This window comes from Gobius niger (assembly GCF_951799975.1).
Source record: "Gobius niger genome assembly, chromosome: 23".
Classification (NCBI taxonomy): Eukaryota; Metazoa; Chordata; class Actinopteri; order Gobiiformes; family Gobiidae; genus Gobius; species Gobius niger.
The window spans coordinates 3100682-3119703 of NC_136874.1; the positions used below are offsets into that span (position 1 = coordinate 3100682).

The 19022-nt window shown below is 40.2% G+C and overlaps 1 protein-coding gene across 14 annotated transcripts in view; it reads left to right on the forward strand.

Moving 5' to 3' along the window:
* Positions 1 to 19022, forward strand: part of LOC306982169 (peripheral plasma membrane protein CASK-like) — a 50004-nt gene that overhangs the window by 25880 nt on the left and 5102 nt on the right. For 4 of the 14 annotated variants that reach the window (XM_079581992.1, XM_079581998.1, XM_079581999.1 and 1 more), the window contains exons 9-22: positions 1741 to 1824; positions 3903 to 4002; positions 5752 to 5769; positions 9686 to 9807; positions 11227 to 11448; positions 13661 to 13849; positions 13958 to 14036; positions 14116 to 14201; positions 14292 to 14360; positions 14441 to 14509; positions 14658 to 14696; positions 16177 to 16215; positions 17629 to 17825; positions 18619 to 18734. In XM_079581992.1, coding sequence (XP_079438118.1) covers positions 1741 to 1824; positions 3903 to 4002; positions 5752 to 5769; positions 9686 to 9807; positions 11227 to 11448; positions 13661 to 13849; positions 13958 to 14036; positions 14116 to 14201; positions 14292 to 14360; positions 14441 to 14509; positions 14658 to 14696; positions 16177 to 16215; positions 17629 to 17825; positions 18619 to 18734 — 1429 coding nt within the window. Of the gene's footprint in view, positions 1 to 1740; positions 1825 to 3902; positions 4003 to 5751; positions 5770 to 9682; positions 9808 to 11226; positions 11449 to 13660; positions 13850 to 13957; positions 14037 to 14115; positions 14202 to 14291; positions 14361 to 14440; positions 14510 to 14657; positions 14697 to 16176; positions 16216 to 17628; positions 17826 to 18618; positions 18735 to 19022 lie in introns of all 14 variants that reach the window. The other 10 variants (XM_079581995.1, XM_079581996.1, XM_079582002.1 and 7 more) reach the window with 8 other exon arrangements.

A 19022-nucleotide genomic window follows, 5' to 3' on the forward strand; every position in this document is an offset into this window, starting at 1 on the left:
TAGATTATTGTATCACAAAGGTACTTCCTCATTTCTGTAAACCAGTGGCCTACTTTTACGTTTGCTATTTTAAAGCCACTCGTTTCCTATTTCCTATTTATCGTATACCTTTGTTTAACCTTATAGAGTCTACACTAATAAATTCAATTTGTTTTCCCTTTCTTTAACCCTTTACCTCCCACCTGAACCGAGCACATTTTCTCCAGTTTGGCTTTACCCCAGTTCAAAAGCTTCTAGAAAAAAGCTGTGAAATAGACGAAAACAATGATGGAAATGTGAATGGAAACATTGACAAAAAAGGGACGAAAAAGTGGCAAAAATGTCACAAAAATGTCACAAGAAATTGACAAAAAATTGACGGAAAATGACAAAAATGTGACAAAAAAATGACAAAAAAAGTGATAAAATGTGACAAAAATATGACAAAAATTTGATAAAAAATGTGACAAAAAAATTACAAAAAAGTTACAAAAATGAGTTGAATACCCAACAAAAAAATGATGGAAAAAAAATCTGATGACGTGAGGAAAAAGATCCTCTCAGTTCAGGCGGGAGTTAAGAGGTTAAAGCCCCATTTTTTTAAACAGATCATCATATAACTCACACTTGATATGAAAATAAATGAATCCAGTGCATTCTGCCAAATAATTGTATAATTAATATGGCTAAACTCTGTTGAAGCGTCCAATGAATTGTGCAAAAAAGGCCTTAAAAGAGACTAAATTGGTCATTTTATACTCACTACTGCCACCTCAGGTCTTATGCGTAACTGCACCTTCTATAATAAGCTCGTGCATGATGGCACTTCAGACCCGAATTAACACATTTCTGAGTGACAGTGCAGGATTTTAGAGGCAGTTTTGGTGAACAGGTCTGAGCTCATTCTACACATTAGGACATGGCTGGAACATACTTAATTTTTACATTTTAAACACTGTGTAGTCCCTTTAAGTGTCATTAAAAGCATTAAAATGGATTCAAACGGGCATTAAATCTTTGAAAATAATGTTGTTTTGATTATTTTTACTGCAGTAGTTTGTCAAATACAATGATTACCCAAAACTGCCCCTGAACCAAGTGCACACATTTTTAGATGTGTTTTTGTTTTATTTTTTTACAGAATCTTTTGGGAAACACATTTTTTCTCTCTGTTTAGGCTTTTTTTGTTGTTGTTTTTTTTGCCTTTTTAGCTTATTTATCACATACAAATAAAGTCAAGTCTAAATCGAGTCCATATTGATATTTATTCACAACAGATTGTTCAGTAGAAGCGGGAAGATAGCAGTCGTGGCTAGCACTAGCACGACATGTAGCATCAAGTTAGCATTCTCCATTATTTATGTGTTTATGGGCTGTTGAACCACTTTGCGCCTCTCCATGTCTTTGTGTCTTTATTTAGTAGAAAACTATATTTGTATTTCAGCATTTGTTAAAGTAGTTTTTTGATAATTAGAGAAAGTTTAGTTGTTTTCAAACATGACCATATATGGGCGACTCCAGAGATGCCGTCTGTATCTATAATATGATTTCATACATTTAACTATCGAATTAGGCTGTCTATTCTACAACTGCTAAAACAATTTACCTTTAAATATCTGTCTGCTGAAAATATAGGCTTTTGTCAATAAGTTTTAAGTTAAAGATTTTAAGAAAAGTGGGTTTGGGGATTAAAATGGCATTGAAAGCAACATCTTTGTTTTGTCACTTTGTGGGTTGTGATCAGTATATTGTGTTTTGCAGGAGAGGGACAGGTACGCCTACAAGATCCACCTGCCCGAGACGGTGGAGCAGCTGAGGAAGTTCAACGCCCGCAGGAAGCTAAAGGTAATCAGCTGCTCTCACTGACAGAAACACAGACACTGCAGATCGTCATGCAAGAGCTTCTGAATTCAGAGGGGTTTGCATTTTAACCGCAGTCGTGCCTGCACTTAAAGCAACACCGCCTCGAATCGCCACCCTTTATTTATTTGTGGTTTCCCATCTGCTCAAGCCGACATGCAGTGGAGTAATTTCAGACACAGAGGCGGCAGGTCTGTGGTTAATGTGTCTTTAATTTCAAGTAAACTGGGTCATGCTCTGAAAAACAAAAGGGCACACGCTCTTTATATGTAGTTGGACCACATTTACCTTTGATAACGGGACATTCAACATTAAAGGCCCTATACCTGATTATATTTAGCATTACATTACTGGAAGCTTCTGCGATGTCAAAAGAGCCAGTGTTGCACTCATTTCTCACCAAGATCTTGTTGGGAGAGCGCGACCACTGCGTAAAGCCTTCTCCAGCACATCCATGAATCCTGGCATGGTTATCTTGGAACTTGCCCGTCGTCAGTAGGGCTGGGTACCGTTTTTTTCCCCCCACTACTTTAACGATACCTGCTTTTCCTTGCCTGTGCCACCGTTTTTACATACTGAGATATGTTCTTACCTTAGCTTTGACGAGTTCTTTAGGACCTGTCTGATCTTCACCCGTGCCTTCAGTCACGTAAACACAGCGCAGACGGCGTTAGCATTTAGCCTCTCCCTCTCTCCACTATAGCTCCAAAACAGGTCAAGATAGAAGCTACCAAGCTCTACCACGTTTTCCCTAAAGCTAAGGTAAGAACATATCTCACTATGTAAAAACGGTGGCCTATTCCTTTAACGGTACTTTTTCCGATACCTATGCTATTTTAGTTGAATTGAAATAATGTGTATGAAAAGTATCAGTCAGGAGAAAGTCTGAAAACAGCACAACAGAAAGAAAACTGCAGTAGCGTCACCTGTAACTTCATTTTTGAGCAGAATTCCCACTTAAGCAGCGATAAAAAGAGAGAAAAGACATTATTACCTCCTGAGCTGCAGAGACAGATCCACATCAGGACAAACTTTTCTAAACACACTGAGCTGTTCCACAAAGTGAAAGCGACTAAAAATGTACCAAAACTGTTCCTAAAATGGCTAAGGCGGAGTGAGCGCTCACTTTATCCACAAACAATCTTTGATCCTAAATGGCTCCGGTGCAGTAGGAGTTTAGTAACAACAGCAGTAACTTCAGGCTCTGCTGGACAAAAGGTAAAGGTAAAGCCCATGTGTTTCTTGTTGTCACAGCTTTTCTCCAGGTTTAGTCCTGGTTTTTAACCAGTTTACTGTAAGCCCTGGTTTAGTCCTGGCTCAGACCTCTGCCATCTCTGATAATGACTTTAAGTGTGAGTAAGGTATAGCTTTGCTTCGCTTTAAGAAAACACCTGCATTTGTGCTGAAGCTGCTCATGAGTTCAGACTTTTTTAGACTCACTGAGAATCATTTATTGACGTCTGGAATAAAGGTTTCGATACCACCCCCCACCGGAGCTTTTCAGTTGGCACTAAGGAGGTTCCATTTAACAGTACCCAGCCCTAGTCGTCAGCTGATCTCATTTTTTGGGTTTCTTAACCTATTTTCTGGACTATAAGTCACACCAGCCTTGGCAACTACCTGAGCCTGGAGGCGTAACTGCACCGTTGACCAGCCTCTCCCGTGAGCACATTGTACAAGCACCATTCGCAAACTCGTTCCTCTGGCTGTGGCTGTTGTTTGTTTTCGTTATTGCAGTAAGACTAACCTCTGCTTTTTTACCGGCTAAGTACCTAAACTTTCTTTGCTGCACCATACTGGTATCGTTTAACGGTACGCAGACTTAGACCTGACCACCTGCAGCAGCCCCAGATCAGAACATACTTACATCCAGGTGGACATTTGTTTTTTATTCAGGCAGTGTATTACCGAGTTAATTGCCACATGTGTGATCTAATTGCGACTTTGCCTGACAGCTAACAACCATGTCTGCAAAATAGAGCCTCTTTTGCAGGGATAATGGGGAGAAAGGACTTGCTACAGGAACAAAAATGCTCATTTGTATGTCATTTTCGATCCTTCAGGGAGCAGTGCTGGCGGCCGTGTCCAGTCACAAGTTTAACTCTTACTACGGAGACCCCCCAGAGGAAATGCACGACTTCACGGACGATCCAACTTCTTCAGGTAACAATTCAACATATTAAGTCACTTCCTCCTAATTAAGATTTACAGAAGAGCGTTTCATCACCGTGCCTCGCTTTAGTTTCTAGATTTCTCCACGGTTTGGGTTATTTCAGGAATTGTCCCGTCGTCTGTTCAAAGCGGTTGCCAAATCGCCGCGTTACTTCCCTGTCTCAGCGACAGCTTTCACTTCTTCACTCGCAGCACTTCAAACGTCCCATCAGGCCTGGGCGATATGACAAAACTGTAATATCTCAATATTGTCGGGGACGTACTCGATAACCATGATGAAGCGAAGTTTTGCAAACCATCAGGAATATGACCAAAAATAACATTGTGTCGTCACTTAAAAGGATAAATGTCCTGAACAGACCACAAATGTGAAGAAACACTTTGCACATTTGTCCCGCATTGTTTCCCCTTTTTTCTTATTTTCCCCCAATCTTCCCCCATGTCTTGAATATTTTTCCCATTTTCTTTCCCATAGTGGTCAAATTTTTCCCTTTGTGGTTTTTCTATTTTTCCCTATTTTGCCCCTATTTCCCCCATGTTTTCCTTATTTTTTCCAATTATTTATATTTTTTTCTTCTTTATTTCCCCCCATTTTCCCCCCCCTATTTTTCCCCAATCTTCCCCATGTCTTGAATATTTTCCCTGTTTTCTTTCCTATTATTTTCTTAATATTCCCTTAGTTTTTTTTTCTTATTTCCCCCCAATTTCCTCCATCTTTTCCATATTTTTCCCATGTTCTATATTTTTCTTCTTCTATTTCCCCCCCATTTTTTCCCTATTTTTCCCAAATCTTCCCCATGTCTTGCCCCATTTTCTTTCCTATTATTTTCTTAATGTTCCCTATTTTTCCCCCTAGGTTTGTTCCCCTATTCTTCCCCAATTTCCTCCATCTTTTCCTTATTTTTCCAATTATCTTAAGTATTTTTTTTTCATCTATGTTGTCCCTATTTCTTCCCATGTTTTCCTTATTTTGCCCATTTTCTTTACCGTTTTCTCCTAGTTTTTCCTCAAATTTGTCTCCATTTGTTTTGCCATGTTTCCCCTATTTTCCCACAATTTCTTACTATTCCCCCCACACACATTTCCCCATTTTATTCCAAATTTATTTTCAGTTTTTGTCTTTACTTTTGCCTCAATTTAAAACAAACATCCATAAAAAATGTTTCCCCACTTCTTGCCTCTGGAGAAACTCTTCCACACAGACATTTGGACATTATCCTGTAGATGATGTCGCCCTCCTCTACCTCCCGTATTATATCAGTCTTTTAATAACACTGTCGAACACCTCGCCTTTGTCTCTTCCCTCAGTAACCCGCCTGAATGACACTCCTCGCACACACATGTCCTCTCGCTCGCTCTCGCTGAGTCTGCAGTCTGTCTCCTCTTCCTGACGTCAGCTGGATTCAGGGCAGACATGTTGGATTGTGCTTAGTGTCACTGCATTGGAGCCTATTCTTAGATTCTGCGTTGGCACCGTTTTACTTAACTTCCTCTCCGCCTTTTTTCACGCTTTCTATCCCCCTCCTGACACGGCTTTTTGGAAGTGGTTAACCCCCAGATGTCATGCTGTCTAATTTTACTTTTGCAGATGTTTTACAAGTCGTGGTGATGGATTTATGCAGATATTGCACACACAGAGTCATTCACAGCCCTGAGTTGACCCCGTCTCCCCTTTGAAACCTTTAAAATGCTTCTTTATTTCCTTATTAATTGTTTTTCTTTGCTGTTCTATCTCTGTAGGACTTTTAGCCGCAGAAAGTACGTATCCCCCATTTGTGTTTGCTGTGGCATTTTCACTTTCCCCCATCACAAATCCACGTCTCACCCCCCCACTTTTGAGTGACTTTTTTTGTGAATCTCTGCTTTAAACCCTCATTATTCTAAACTTAAAGACATATTTCAGGATTTTTGACATAGGGCTTCATTTCTGGAGATATTTTTTTTGTAATTCATGCAGTTCTTATGTTTGAAGAGCTTCGTGGCGCTAGGCTAGTGCAAGGCTAGCGCTTTTCTATGGTATCAGCTAGCCTGCATTAAAAACAGTGTGACCCGCTCCACAGTGCACCTGAGGCAAATCACTTATAACGCCAGACTAACCATATAAATAAAAAAGTAAAGTATAGTCATGTGACTTTTGTTGTTAAGGCGGCCATTTTGAATTCTGCAACATGTAACAATATCTCTACTCAGGATATTAAAGATGGATGACTGATGGACAGTGGCATTTTTATGAACTCGTAATCACTGCTCAAGAAGATAAGAGTTAAAACAGAAACCAGTGAGTCAGTGTTTAAGCTGCTCAAGACATCATTAGCATGCTACCGGTTAGCATTTAGCTTCAACAGCTCAGCTCTGACCTCTCCAAGTGAAAGCCCTGAACCACAAACATCTGACCTTGGATACCACATGTGACAGAGGTCAGAGGTCAGAGCTGTTACTGTAGTATTTCCTCAGTGTTCATGAGCCACACATGTGTTTATCGTGTTGAAGCTAACCGGTAGCATGCTAACGTCTTGGGCAGCTTAAACACTGACTCAGACTGAGACATAATTCTACTTTGGTATTCAAAATGGCCGCCGGAACTATGTGTGATGTCATTGGAAACGCATGTATAAGTGATTTGCCTCAGGTGCTCTGTGGACTGTTTTTAATGCAGGCTAGCTGATACCATAGAAATGCACTAGCCTAGCACTAGCCTAGCGCCACAAAACTCTTCAAATATAAGAGCCGCATGAATTACAAAAAAATACATCTCCAGAAATCAGCAACACTCTGGATAACTAGGAAATGCGGCCCTATGTCAAAAATCCTGAAACATCCCTTTAAATGTTTCATAGAAAGTCATGAGTGATTTGACACGATGATCACTTCAGAGCGATGCATGTGAACTGGCCCCAAAGTGCATGGTTTCTCCTGCTTCATTTTATTTCCATCCGTTCCTCTCAATCGCCACAGTGTAGAGTCCCATTTATTCCCATTCAGAAGTAGAAAAACCCATCATGAAATCCACCACGAGGGCTGCACAATGCAAGAGAAACAATCTGGAGAGTGCAAGAAATGCTACTTTCTACAGCCAGACCAGAGCAAGACGAACGAGAATAACTTTTTTTTAATTTTTAAGCCTCACTGTGGAACTATTCATTCCTTATCAGCTCGACACAGACAATGGTGTTTGAATGAACCAGTCCTGCAGAACTCATCGTCCTCATTCATGAACATCTTCTAAAAAACGTTTGGTTTGGGCTAATTAGCATGTGTCGACGCCCATCTTTCACCATATAAGGGCAAAAAGTGCCGTGCGCAGCTGTCGGCCAGAGGAGCATGTGAATGGGAAAACAAGAAACCAAAACAAATAACCAACAAAGTACCAAAAGAAAAAAACAAAATGATGAACAACCTGTACATCATGAAAGCTTTTTCCTTCTCTTCCCGTGCTTTACCCTAATCTAAAAGCTTCTTGAACAAAGTGTCAACAAGAACGAGGATGAAAATGCAAAAAAGCCACGATGAAATAGTGACAAAAACGGTACAAAAAAGTGTCAAAAAGCGAGGAGCAATAAAACAATAAAAAATCCTGAGGTAAATGAGGCACATTTGTACAGCAGGATCTTATTCCTCTAAGCAGAGGGCTAAAAAAAATATATATATATATATTTTTTAATATGAATCGATTTGACCCCCCAACTAGATTTTTAAATCAAATAGATTTTTTTCCCAGCCCTTGCAACAAAAAAAGTTTTGTAGGTCTTAGCTTTCCAATGAGGCCTATAGGCTTTTAGATTTGGGGTAAACCAAACTGAAGAAAATGGCGGGGGGTTAGAGGTTAAATAGGTACAGCGACAGTGGTGCGACATTGTGCCCCACGTAGCTCAACGAGGAGAGCGGCCATTTTAAAACAAAAGGCTGCAAGATCGCTCGTCTCTTATCAAATAATGAAGACTTTTTTGTTCTTAGGATTCACAGAGGAACGTTTTTAGCTAAGAACAAATTTAGTGAATGCCAAAAACCTTAATATATATCTTAATATGTTCTGCAGTGTGGCTGAAATATTTACTCTGAGTTATTCTGTATTCTGGTCTGGTTTGGCGTTGTACTGTGCAGACTTGCTCTCCACCGTCACAATTTCAAACACAAATCCATTCTCCCCCCTCAAAAACATTGTCCTCCTAACACTCCATGAACCATTGAAAACGACTAAACTTGTTCTGACGTTACTGACGCCACGATGTCTCTCTGTTCCGCTGCATGTGTGGGCGAATAGCAGGTAGTTATGAATGACTGTCTTTGGATATTCATGTTTTTAATCTTCCTGTAAATGTTTCTGTTTGGTCTGAGCGTCTGGAGTTTCTTCTTCTGTCTCTGTTTCTGAGTGGCTGGTTTGAGGATGCGGGGTGATGATGATGATGTGTTCTGTCTTTAAAAAGGGGAGTTAAATATTTTGTAAAAAGTTGTACAAAAGTATTGGATGGAGGAGAAGACGGGAGCAAAGTTAAATCATCTTTGTACCAGTATTACGACAAATACTCCGAGACTTTGCGTTTTTGGTTCAGTCCAATTTTCATCACTTTTTAGCGGTGATTTCTTTTTTTATTGTTCCTTTTTGTCACATTATTGTAGCATTTTTGCCACTTTTTTGTCATATTTTTGTTGCATGTTCATCGCTTATTTGTTGCGTTTTCTTTGCTTTTTTTAAGTCAGATTTTAGTAGGGTTAATAAAAGTATAGAAAGCAGGTACTGAAAATAAATATAAAATGTCTACAGTATATTCAAGTTTGGGATGTTGTTGGTCATGAAAAAGGTGAAAAACTGGGAACATTTTGAACATATATGGGGGTGAAATAATAAAGACATTTAAAAGTTAGGGTAAAAAAAGGAACACTTTTGGGGGAAAAATAATATTTTGAGAAAATAATGAAAAAATAATAATTTCTTTGGAAAAAACTGGGGAAATTTGGAGCAAAATTGGGAATTTTCTTTGAAAAAACATGAAAAATTTGGGAAAAATTAAAAAAAAAAAGAATGTGGAAAAATTTGGGGGAAAAAGTGGTTAAAAATGTGAGGGAAAAATAACAAAAATTTGGAAAGAGTTTTTTCCGCCATTTTGTCATCACAGGAAGTTTAACAAATGATACAAGTGCAAAAGAAATTAAATGGAAGGAAAAGGAATAAATGAACATTATGAATCTGTTTTTGGTTCTATATCACAAATATTTTAGTCTAGGTATTAAAAAAAATATCGTTCAGGTATCGGTATCGAAAACCAAGTATCATTAAAGTACTGGTATGGAAAAAGACGGTACCAGCCCAAGGTTTTAGTGAGCTTTTATCGAGTTTTCTTCACTTTTTGACGCTTTTTCGTCACGTTTTCTTCGGGGTTTTGTCCTTGTAGTTTCTGAAAATATGTGTAAGCGTCACAGACAGATGGTGGATGGCAGGGAACTGGTTTAAAGCCATTCAATCAGATTCCAACTGGCATTGTATCGACATTTTCAGGAAAACACTGACATTGCTAAAATCTGATCTACATCACATTCCAGTTTTCGTCGTCTTTGGTCCCGTCTTCTCCAAACGTATCTTGTCCTCTCTTGCCGCTCTGTTACAAACACTGTTCTGTCCCTCTGTGCTCGTCCTGAACTCTCTGATCCGTACTGAAATGCCTGTGTTCCCGCTCAGGGGCAGTGACTCAGGTGCTGGACAGTCTGGAGGAGATCCACGCCCTCACAGACTGCAGTGAGAAGGACATGGACTTTCTACACAGCGTCTTCCAAGACCAGCATCTGCACACGCTACTGGACGTAAGAGCTTTCATTATTTACACTTATATTGTAGAGGTGCATGGAAGTGGATGGAGCTGGAGCTTTGGTGCCCTCTGGTGGTGAGTTTACGAGCGTATTTTCAACTTACGGATGAAAGTAGTGATTCGACAGGTCACCCCAGCAGCATTGAGGATGGGTCAAATGCAGAGAATGAATGTATACTTTGACTTCACAGGTGTATGATGCATTTTTATGTGAAAAAAAGTTTATATTTGTGCGTATTTGACCTTGTAGTGATCCATTAGCTGTATGTGGTCAGCATGGCCCCTTTAGTTTCCATCACAGTGGTCTCGAAGACGCTCCAGGATCAACGGTCTGGAAGGTTTTCACAGTTGACGGACCTTCTCACCAGAAAACTTCCAAAAGGTTTCTCCTGGTGCGTTGTAGAGACCACTGTGATGGAAAGTAAAGGCACCCTGCTGACCACTTATACACCCGCTGGGTCACTACAAGGTCAAATACACACAAATATCTTTCTTTCTTTTTTTTCCTCGATTAAAACATTGCATAATGCACCTTTAAATTGTCCATTATCTTCATGTTTTGACACATTTGTGAAAGCCACAGCTTTGGAGTGGGGGGTGCGGCCTGACTACAGCACTCAGCAGTGTTCATTTTGGCAACATATTTTATTTTAGTTTAGTTTTAGTCTTTTGAATAAAATGTAATTTAGTCAAAAAAAAGTTTCAATTTTTGTCTAGTCTTAGTTGACTAAACTTGCATGTCAATTTAGTCGACTAATATTAGGACTAATTTAGTCGCCTTATATTTATAATATTAATTAAAATCATATTTAATCGTGGTCCTCAACTTCATGGAGCTGCTTCCACATGAATAAAGCACAAACCTGTTCATTTGACAGTGAATTTAAATGATCTGAGGCTCTTTCTGAAGGTCGGTAGAAGTTTGGATGATTTTAGTCTCTCCCTTTCATTTTTATTTAGTCTTATTTTAGTCGACTAAAATATCTGGACATTTTAGTCATAGTTTTAGTCTCATGAGAAACTTTTCGTTTAGTTTTTGTCAGAAAAAATATCACTTTGACTAAAATTAAAACTAAATATAATTTAGTCGACGAAATTAACACTGGAAAAGGTTGGGAAAGCAGGTACTGAAAGAAGATATATGTTTAGAGAGTTTTGATGCCGGTTGGATCCAAGGACAGCATTAAAAGAAGTTTCTTGGTTGTTTCCGCTAAAAATATCCTCTGAACGGAAGATTCTGACTCTTTACTGTTCTGACTTCACACTTTATTACTGTTAATTATCACTCCTTTTTAGTACAAAGCTTCAGAATCTACATCCTAATGTTGGGGGCTATCGAGGTGTAAACAAGCTGAGGCTGTGAGGTTCTTCTTGTACTAACTTTACAATTAACTGCTCTGTTTTCTGTTTGTAGCTTTACGACAAAATCAACACGCGGTCGTCTCCTCAGATCAGAAACCCTCCCAGTGACGGAGTGCTGCGGGCCAAAGAGGTGAGACTGGACACTAGCAGACACTCAGAGTTGTTCAGAATAAAACCGTTTCCTTTCCTGCAGGTGTTGGAAACCATCGCCTGTTACCCTGAAAACATGGAGGCCAAGGAGCTGCGGCGAATCCTCACTCAGCCTCACTTCATGGTACACCATCACACACATATCTCTTTTCCTGCTGCCGTTCTATGAGATTATTCTCCTTGTTTGTGGTCTCGGGCGCTTTGCCAATCGCTAAACACCTTTTACACTGATCCTATTATCCGTGAGCTTTGAGGTGGTGGAGAAACACATGGCGCTCGCTGTAGACTTGCACGATTCACACTGGGATATATGGACATAAAGCTACAGGAAGGCAGGTTCATCGATCCATGGGCAGTTTGGAAATACTCTGGGGATGATTGGCAGAAAAAGGTAATTTAGTCTAGAAATTGTAAGTGCAGTTTGTGTTTTTGAGATCTGTGGAGCAATATTCATCTGTAAAGAGAGAGATGGTTTGCTTTACATTTTGATTTAAAGTAAGATTGAATCGATTTGACTTGAAACAAAGATAGCAAGCCATTTTTGTCATCGAATTGTGTCAAAAAAACAAAGGAAAAGCCACGACTAAGGCTTATCTCCGGCACATTTGTCCGCTCCCGTTTCCTCGGTCCGTTTCGGGCTACTGCGCCGCTGATGCAGCTAACGGAGATATAAATGTTCTGCTGTCCTAAACTGTCTGAAAAGTACCGCAAATGACTTGACGCTCCATTCCACTGGCCCACTTGGCAGCTTTGGGGCTGGACAGTGAGTTTAATAGGATTAGAGTAAGCCTCACGCTTCACATGTTCAAGTCCGGATATTTGTTCAGGAACCAGCGTGCTGCCCGGAAACACAAAACTATCGGATGAATTTACTTTTTACAACTGCGTTTTTCTGTTAGCCGCCAGAGGAAAGTGAAGGGCGGGAGTGGAATAGACGGGCTGGGCTCTGATGCTCGTACGATGGGCTAAACGACTAAATGAATAATGAATAGTTACCGTATTATAAGCCGCTACTTCGTTCACAGGCTTTGAACCCTGCGACCTGCAGGTTCAGACGTGCCCCATTCATCTGCACAATAACTTTATAGGCTCTATAGGCTCCATCTACACCGGAGCGGGGGCAGCAGGATGCCCTCCCGCGCTATAACGTGGCTAAAGGTGCAAAATAGATAAATTCTCACCGCTGAAATATTATGGAGGGACAAAGCGAAGCCCGGGATCATTTCATCAAAAGTGAGAGCGATTCACCGCAGACCCAGCTCATAGAAAACAATGAAAACATGCAGGTTTGAAGAATAATCCAATCGAATTGTAAACTTTAAAAACCTGTAGGCTGCAGTTCTCTTTGAATATTTGATGGTGCACATAGAGATAAGTCCTGTAGTGGGCTTCTGGTGTGTGTTACAACGTGGACATCTGGGGCCTATATATGTAAACATTATATATACTGTATATACTACCAGAGGCCTGGGAGCTTGAGAGTTCTGCGCATAATCTTTGCAGTTCCTAGAATTGCACTTTTCTGGACCAAGATGTCTGATGTATTTCCTGGGATCTGCTGTAGCCACTCCTCCAACGACCACGGGCACCACTGATGCTTCACCCTCCAGGTTTTCTCCAGCTCTTCTCTGAGCCCCTGGTGTTTCTCTAGTTTCATGCTTGGTAACGGCTTTCCTCTGCTTCTTGTCCACCACCACAATGTCCGGTTGGTTCATGTGTGTATATATAATATTATAATGTAGTTGGTATTAGGGATGCACTGATTCGACGTGCTGTTTGTCCTTATGAGCGGCAGAACCTGGAGAGTTCAATCGCTGAGTTAGTTTTAACCTCTGCAAACTCAGAAACTATGATTGGATCACCTAAAGTAGCCTAAAAAAATGAAATCGGCCAAGTTTGTGTTTTAGTTTATGAAATTCTTTTAAAGAATAACTGATAAAATAAATTGTATTGATCAGATGACTTTATATGAGCTGACTAAAATTGCCTGTCCCAAGGATAGTGTCAAAAAGTCCAGTGATCCTCGTTTAATGTTTTTCCATTAGTTTATTAATAGATATATAAATGATAATTGATCTGTAGCATCGTGAAGAAAAGATAAGACTTTATTTATCTCACTCTCTATAGTCTAAACATTACGGTAATGGTGATTTCTGTTTTAAAATCAACCTGAGAGAAGACTGATCAATGAACTGCACATGCACTTCAGAACATGTGTGTCAAACTTTAAACAGGCCGCCTTTATACGTAATATTTGGACATTTTGTCACCTGATTTACCATCCAAATTCTGCTTAATCTTGCGGTTCTCACTCGTAGTCCTCCCCGTCTGTGCAGGCTCTCCTTCAGACCCATGACGTGGTGGCCCACGAGGTGTACAGTGACGAGGCTCTGAGGGTGACCCCGCCCCCCTCCTCGCCCTTCCTGAACGGAGACTCCCCCGACTCCACCGCCGCCGACATGGACCTGGAGAACGTCACCCGTGTCCGACTGGTGCAGTTCCAGAAGAACACAGACGAGCCCATGGTAAATGCTGCTCGAGCTCCACTATCTCTGCTAACTGTGACGCTCGGACAATGTTGCTCTGTAGAAAAGTGTGAAGTCATAATACTAACATGTCGTTTTATTTTGAAGGGCATTACTTTGAAAATGAACGAACTCAACCACTGCATCGTCGCTCGTATCATGCATGGAGGAATGATCCACAGACAAGGTGAGGCTCACATCTCATTCAAAAAGGCTCAGCTGTGATCCAGATCCTTCACCTTTATTGTATTTGCTCCTTGTTTCAGGGACCCTTCATGTTGGAGACGAGATCAGGGAGATCAACGGCATCAGCGTGGCCAATCAGACGGTAGAGCAGCTACAGAAGATGCTGGTGAGTCTCCGTTTCTATATAGTCACGCTAAAATGTAACAAATGCTCTGAAAAAAAAACGCTTCAAACGTACTTTCTCACGTTTCTGCAGAAGGAGATGAGAGGCAGCATCACCTTCAAGATCGTCCCCAGTTACCGATCGCAATCAATGTCCATTGAGGTACACATTTTTACAACTTTTCCCCCTAGTTATGTGGCGTTACTTCCTGAAATCAAACTGGAGTTTTCATCCCTTTCCAGAAGGAGTCTCCGGACGTGTCTCGTCAGTCTCCAGCGAACGGCCACGCCAGCGTCACCAGCTCCATACTGGTGAGAAATGCACAATAACAACAACGTTTTGCCTCCCGACTTTCCTTTCTATTTCTCTTCCTTTTCCAAAATAAATCCCACACCTGTACAGATTCTATCACACTGCATTAGCGACATTTGAATAATTAGCAAACCTTTTGTCATTTAGGACCTGCCCTCGACTATCCAGCCCAAAGGGGGCCGTCAGGTGAGATTTGCCAACGCCATCACCACGATCAGTAAAGATGCAAATGGTCTGCATGTTAAAGTGAATGCAAACTTCATCTCAGAGTTTCATTCCATTCTTTTCTTTTCTAGCATTTTGTTTATGCAAGTTGGGCCACCGTTTATATGACTAGAGATGTCTCAAAAACAAATTTAGATGATGTCATGATGGCATGTGAGGGAGACATGGAGCGGCAGACGCGATTTTACAATTTTCCACATTGTCTGTTTTTTAAAAGCATGAATTAGTCGGAATAATTAGATCAGCCCTACGTTATCACAATATTCAAGACTGTGATTGAACGTCACAACTTTTCTTTTAGTTGCAGTTGTTATGAGAAAAAACTTTGAGACAAGGAAGGCACGGCATTTTTATTTATACCGCTTATTTCATTCACAAGGCATCTCAGTGCGCCTTATGAAATGAAAAGCATAAACGCATCTCAAATGTTTTCCCAGATTATTTCTTCAGTTAATCACCGGCAATATATCATTAGAGTGTGTGACAATACGGGTATTGTATCGAGGAACCTGTATCGTCATACGTAAATGTGTTTGTCTAACCTATAAATATAATATAATAAAAATGAGCGGGTCCCATTCAGCCCCATTCATTGAAAAAGGTTCCGAAGTCCTGTGTGAAATTTAATGGCCGCTCTGTCTCTTTCTGCAGAGCCTGTCCCTTAAAAGGGCAAAAAGGCGGGAACAGAGCTTGATTGACAGGCCAGTCACTGCACTGAAAATGCTTCAAAATTTCGGGCTGATAAACAAAAAATAGCTTGGTTAAAAATGTTTAACCTCCCCCAGCGTGGTCACATGGGTCATAGCATTTTTAGAAAAAGAAAAAACTCTTTGGAGCCAGGCTTTTAAGCCGTTCTTGGGACGTCTTGAAGTCCCATTAGAATCAATTCTCCAAAGTGTCTCTTGGGGTCACCCCTGGCCACCAGGGGGGCGGTATTACAGCAATATCAGCTCCCCAACATAAGGACCATAGAGAGTTCCTCACCCATTGGTCTAACCATAGTCTGTATTCGTATCACAACATGCGCTCTAACTGCTCATATCAAAGGCTTAAATTGCACACTGAGCTTTTTCAGCATAACAAAAACCTCCATTTTGTGCATATATACGGTATCCTCTTCTTTTAAAATTTGGAATACATCTTGTATTATGGACGCTCTCTCGTGATACACTTGATTCGCGTCGTATCGTGAAAATGATTCAAATATATCAAATCAAATAATCGAGAGTGAAAGAGTTCTTATAATAAGGCTTGTTTTTTTTTTTTCTGTGACATCTCTAAATGGCCCACTTGTTCTTCACTCATTTCACCTCATTATCATCCACTAATGAATGAAGTCAAAGTACTTTTCATTTCTTAATCCGATCCCTGACGTAGACGTTCCATCTGCATTTTCTGCTGCATGATATATCTGTGTAAGTGTGATACTCTTGACCCATAGATCACCAGAGCTCCTATCAAAGACAAATTATCCATCAAGGTAAGACCAATTCCAGCAGAACCCAGTCGTAGTAGTCGCAGTAGTAGTTGTAGTAGTAGTAGTAGTAGTAGTAATAGTCGTATATCCCGCTTTGTAGAATCTCCCTTTAACAAAGCCTCATCCTTAGCGCTGTTTGAAAAGGATAGTTCTGTATTCATGATGGAAAAAGTTGGTAAATGTCAAGTCGATTCATAGTTTTCAAGTGGCATCATAGTATGTGGGTGGCAAAGTGTCAGCAAGAAGGTCCCAGGTTCGATTCCCGGACCAGTGGGGCCTTTCTCTGCAGAGTGTGTATGTTCTCCTCGTGTCTCTGTAGGTTTTCCACGATTACTCTGGTTTAAACCACTTAAAACATAAACAATAGGGTCTCTTCTTGGGTAAGGACTCCCTAAACAAGAGGTTCTGGATCTGTTTTCTATCTAGTTCAAGACTCTAGTTTTATTTGTTGTGATGCTTATTATTTGACTTCCAAAACTGTACATAAGGACCATGAGAGAATTCCAGTTGTATCTTCACAAACTTAAACTAAAGACCAAACTCCGCCCACATTTGCAGCGTCAAATAAACAGAGAAAATTCTCACATTGCGCAGCTGAGTACAGTACACGGCGGCCATCTTGCCACAGGAAGCTCGCTCACTCTTAACATTGTGTTTTATGGTGTATGTACTTTTAAAATAGCCATAACTTGCTTAATTTTCTACCGATTTTCTAACGGTTTGGTTTGTTATAAACGTCAGAGATGTAGTTATGACACTGCAAACATATGAACATGAACATAATCAACATGTTCCAGCACTCAGAATTATACACATTATATACATTTATACATTTGTCAAGATTTCAGTGAGATATGAGGATTTGTGTTCGTACTTTACCTCAGATACCACAGATAGAGCTGTGGCAAGATGGCCGCCGGTGATGCCGGAAGTGACTCCACCTTAAGCCATCTAGCCTTTATTATATGATATCTATTAAAATAACAAACTTGTGAAATGACCGGAAAATACGGTAATATCTCCATGTGTTTGTGACGTAAACCTCCACTTTTCCACAAACTTCAGCAGATAATACTGTAAAATCATCTTAATATCAAATGGCTTATCAGCAGAAAACAGTTGGTTTGGTCATTAGTTTCACTTTAACTGCAATAATCAAACCATGATTGTTCCAGGTGTTATAATCTGAGAATATGAAAACCTGTCACATGCACATTTACCCACTTCTCTTCCAGTGATGTCAGTGAAAACTATGAGTCGGACCACATTTACAAACTCCTCAACTATCCTTATCAAATCTAACAAGTCTTTGGCCGCTCGCTCTCCCTCCTCCTTTGCTTTTTCTTCCTGCTGTGATCCCCAGCGGTCCAAAGGAAGTGGGTAAACGTTCTCCTTTCCTTTGTGTGTTTGTCCCAGATCTACGTGCGTGCGCAGTTCGAGTACGACCCCTCGAAAGACGACCTGATCCCGTGCAAAGAGGCGGGCATTCGCTTCCGAGTCGGCGACATCATTCAGATCATCTCCAAAGACGACCACAACTGGTGGCAAGGCAAACTGGAGAACACCAAAAACGGCACCGCGGGACTCATCCCGTCACCGGAGCTGCAAGAGTGGTACGAGTTCAGATCAGGAACATTTAGTGAATGAGGCGAGATACCGCTAAACGATACCGCTATGGTACCGAATAAAAGTAAAGTTACTACTGGTATTGGAAAGATAAAAGTATCGAAAGCAGGTACTGAAAAAAAAAATACAGTTTTGATGATGTTTGTCCAGGATTAAAGGAAGTAACTTAGTTGTTTCAGCTCAAATAAAAAAAAAAATCCCCAATTTTCTTTCTTTTCAATTTTAACAATTTTTTTCCTAATTTTTGCCGTTTTTTTTAAATATTTTTATTTTATTTATTTTTTTCCCCAATCCCACCCTCCTTATTTTTACTTTATTTTTTTTTTATTTTTTTTCCAAAATTATTCCACATTTTTCATTCCGTTCTTGATATTGGAGATGAATGCAATATTGTAAAGTTATTGTTCTTTTTTCTGTATATTTTATTACCAATACACACAAATAGAATCACGAAGAAGAAGCTAACAGGCTAACTGCGGGCTAGCGCCACTTAAACAGTATTTACAGCCAAGTTTGAGTGAAAAAAATGATCTCCATTGTGTAATTGGATGAACAATATCCCTTTGTCTTTTCTGTCAGCGTAGTATTTACTCTCACGGACAATTAATGAGTAAGAAAAAACGTAACATGCTACGACACCTGCAGTGGCGCGTATGGCCTCAAGGGGCATGAGTTACTTAGTTCTGCTATAAATGAATGGTGTTCTGATCTTTAAACCATTTTTTCTCGCCATAGTTGTAGTTTTTACCCCACATTGACCTGTTTTTCTCGTCTTTCCAGGCGTGTAGCTTGCATAGCCATGGAGAAGACCAAGCAGGAGCAACAGGCCAGCTGCACCTGGTTTGGGAAGAAGAAGAAACAGTACAAAGACAAGTATCTGGCTAAACACAACGCGGGTAAGACTGTCAGCAAGCATTTTGTTGAATAATTTTGACTCGGTTTACAGATTTACTCGTAAATATCATAAAAAACGATCCAAACATTGAGCTTAATCACCACATAGTGTTTCTTACCCTTCAGTCCTACCTTAAAGAAAAAGAAAACCCATTTACTAACCTACTTCTGAGTCTTTAAGCCCTGTATCGTTTTCCTTAACAGTTTGTGACAATGTCTTTTCCCTTTGATGCCTTTCCTACCTGTTGTGGTCAAAACTCTGGCTTCTCGTCCCTGAACTAACAATGATT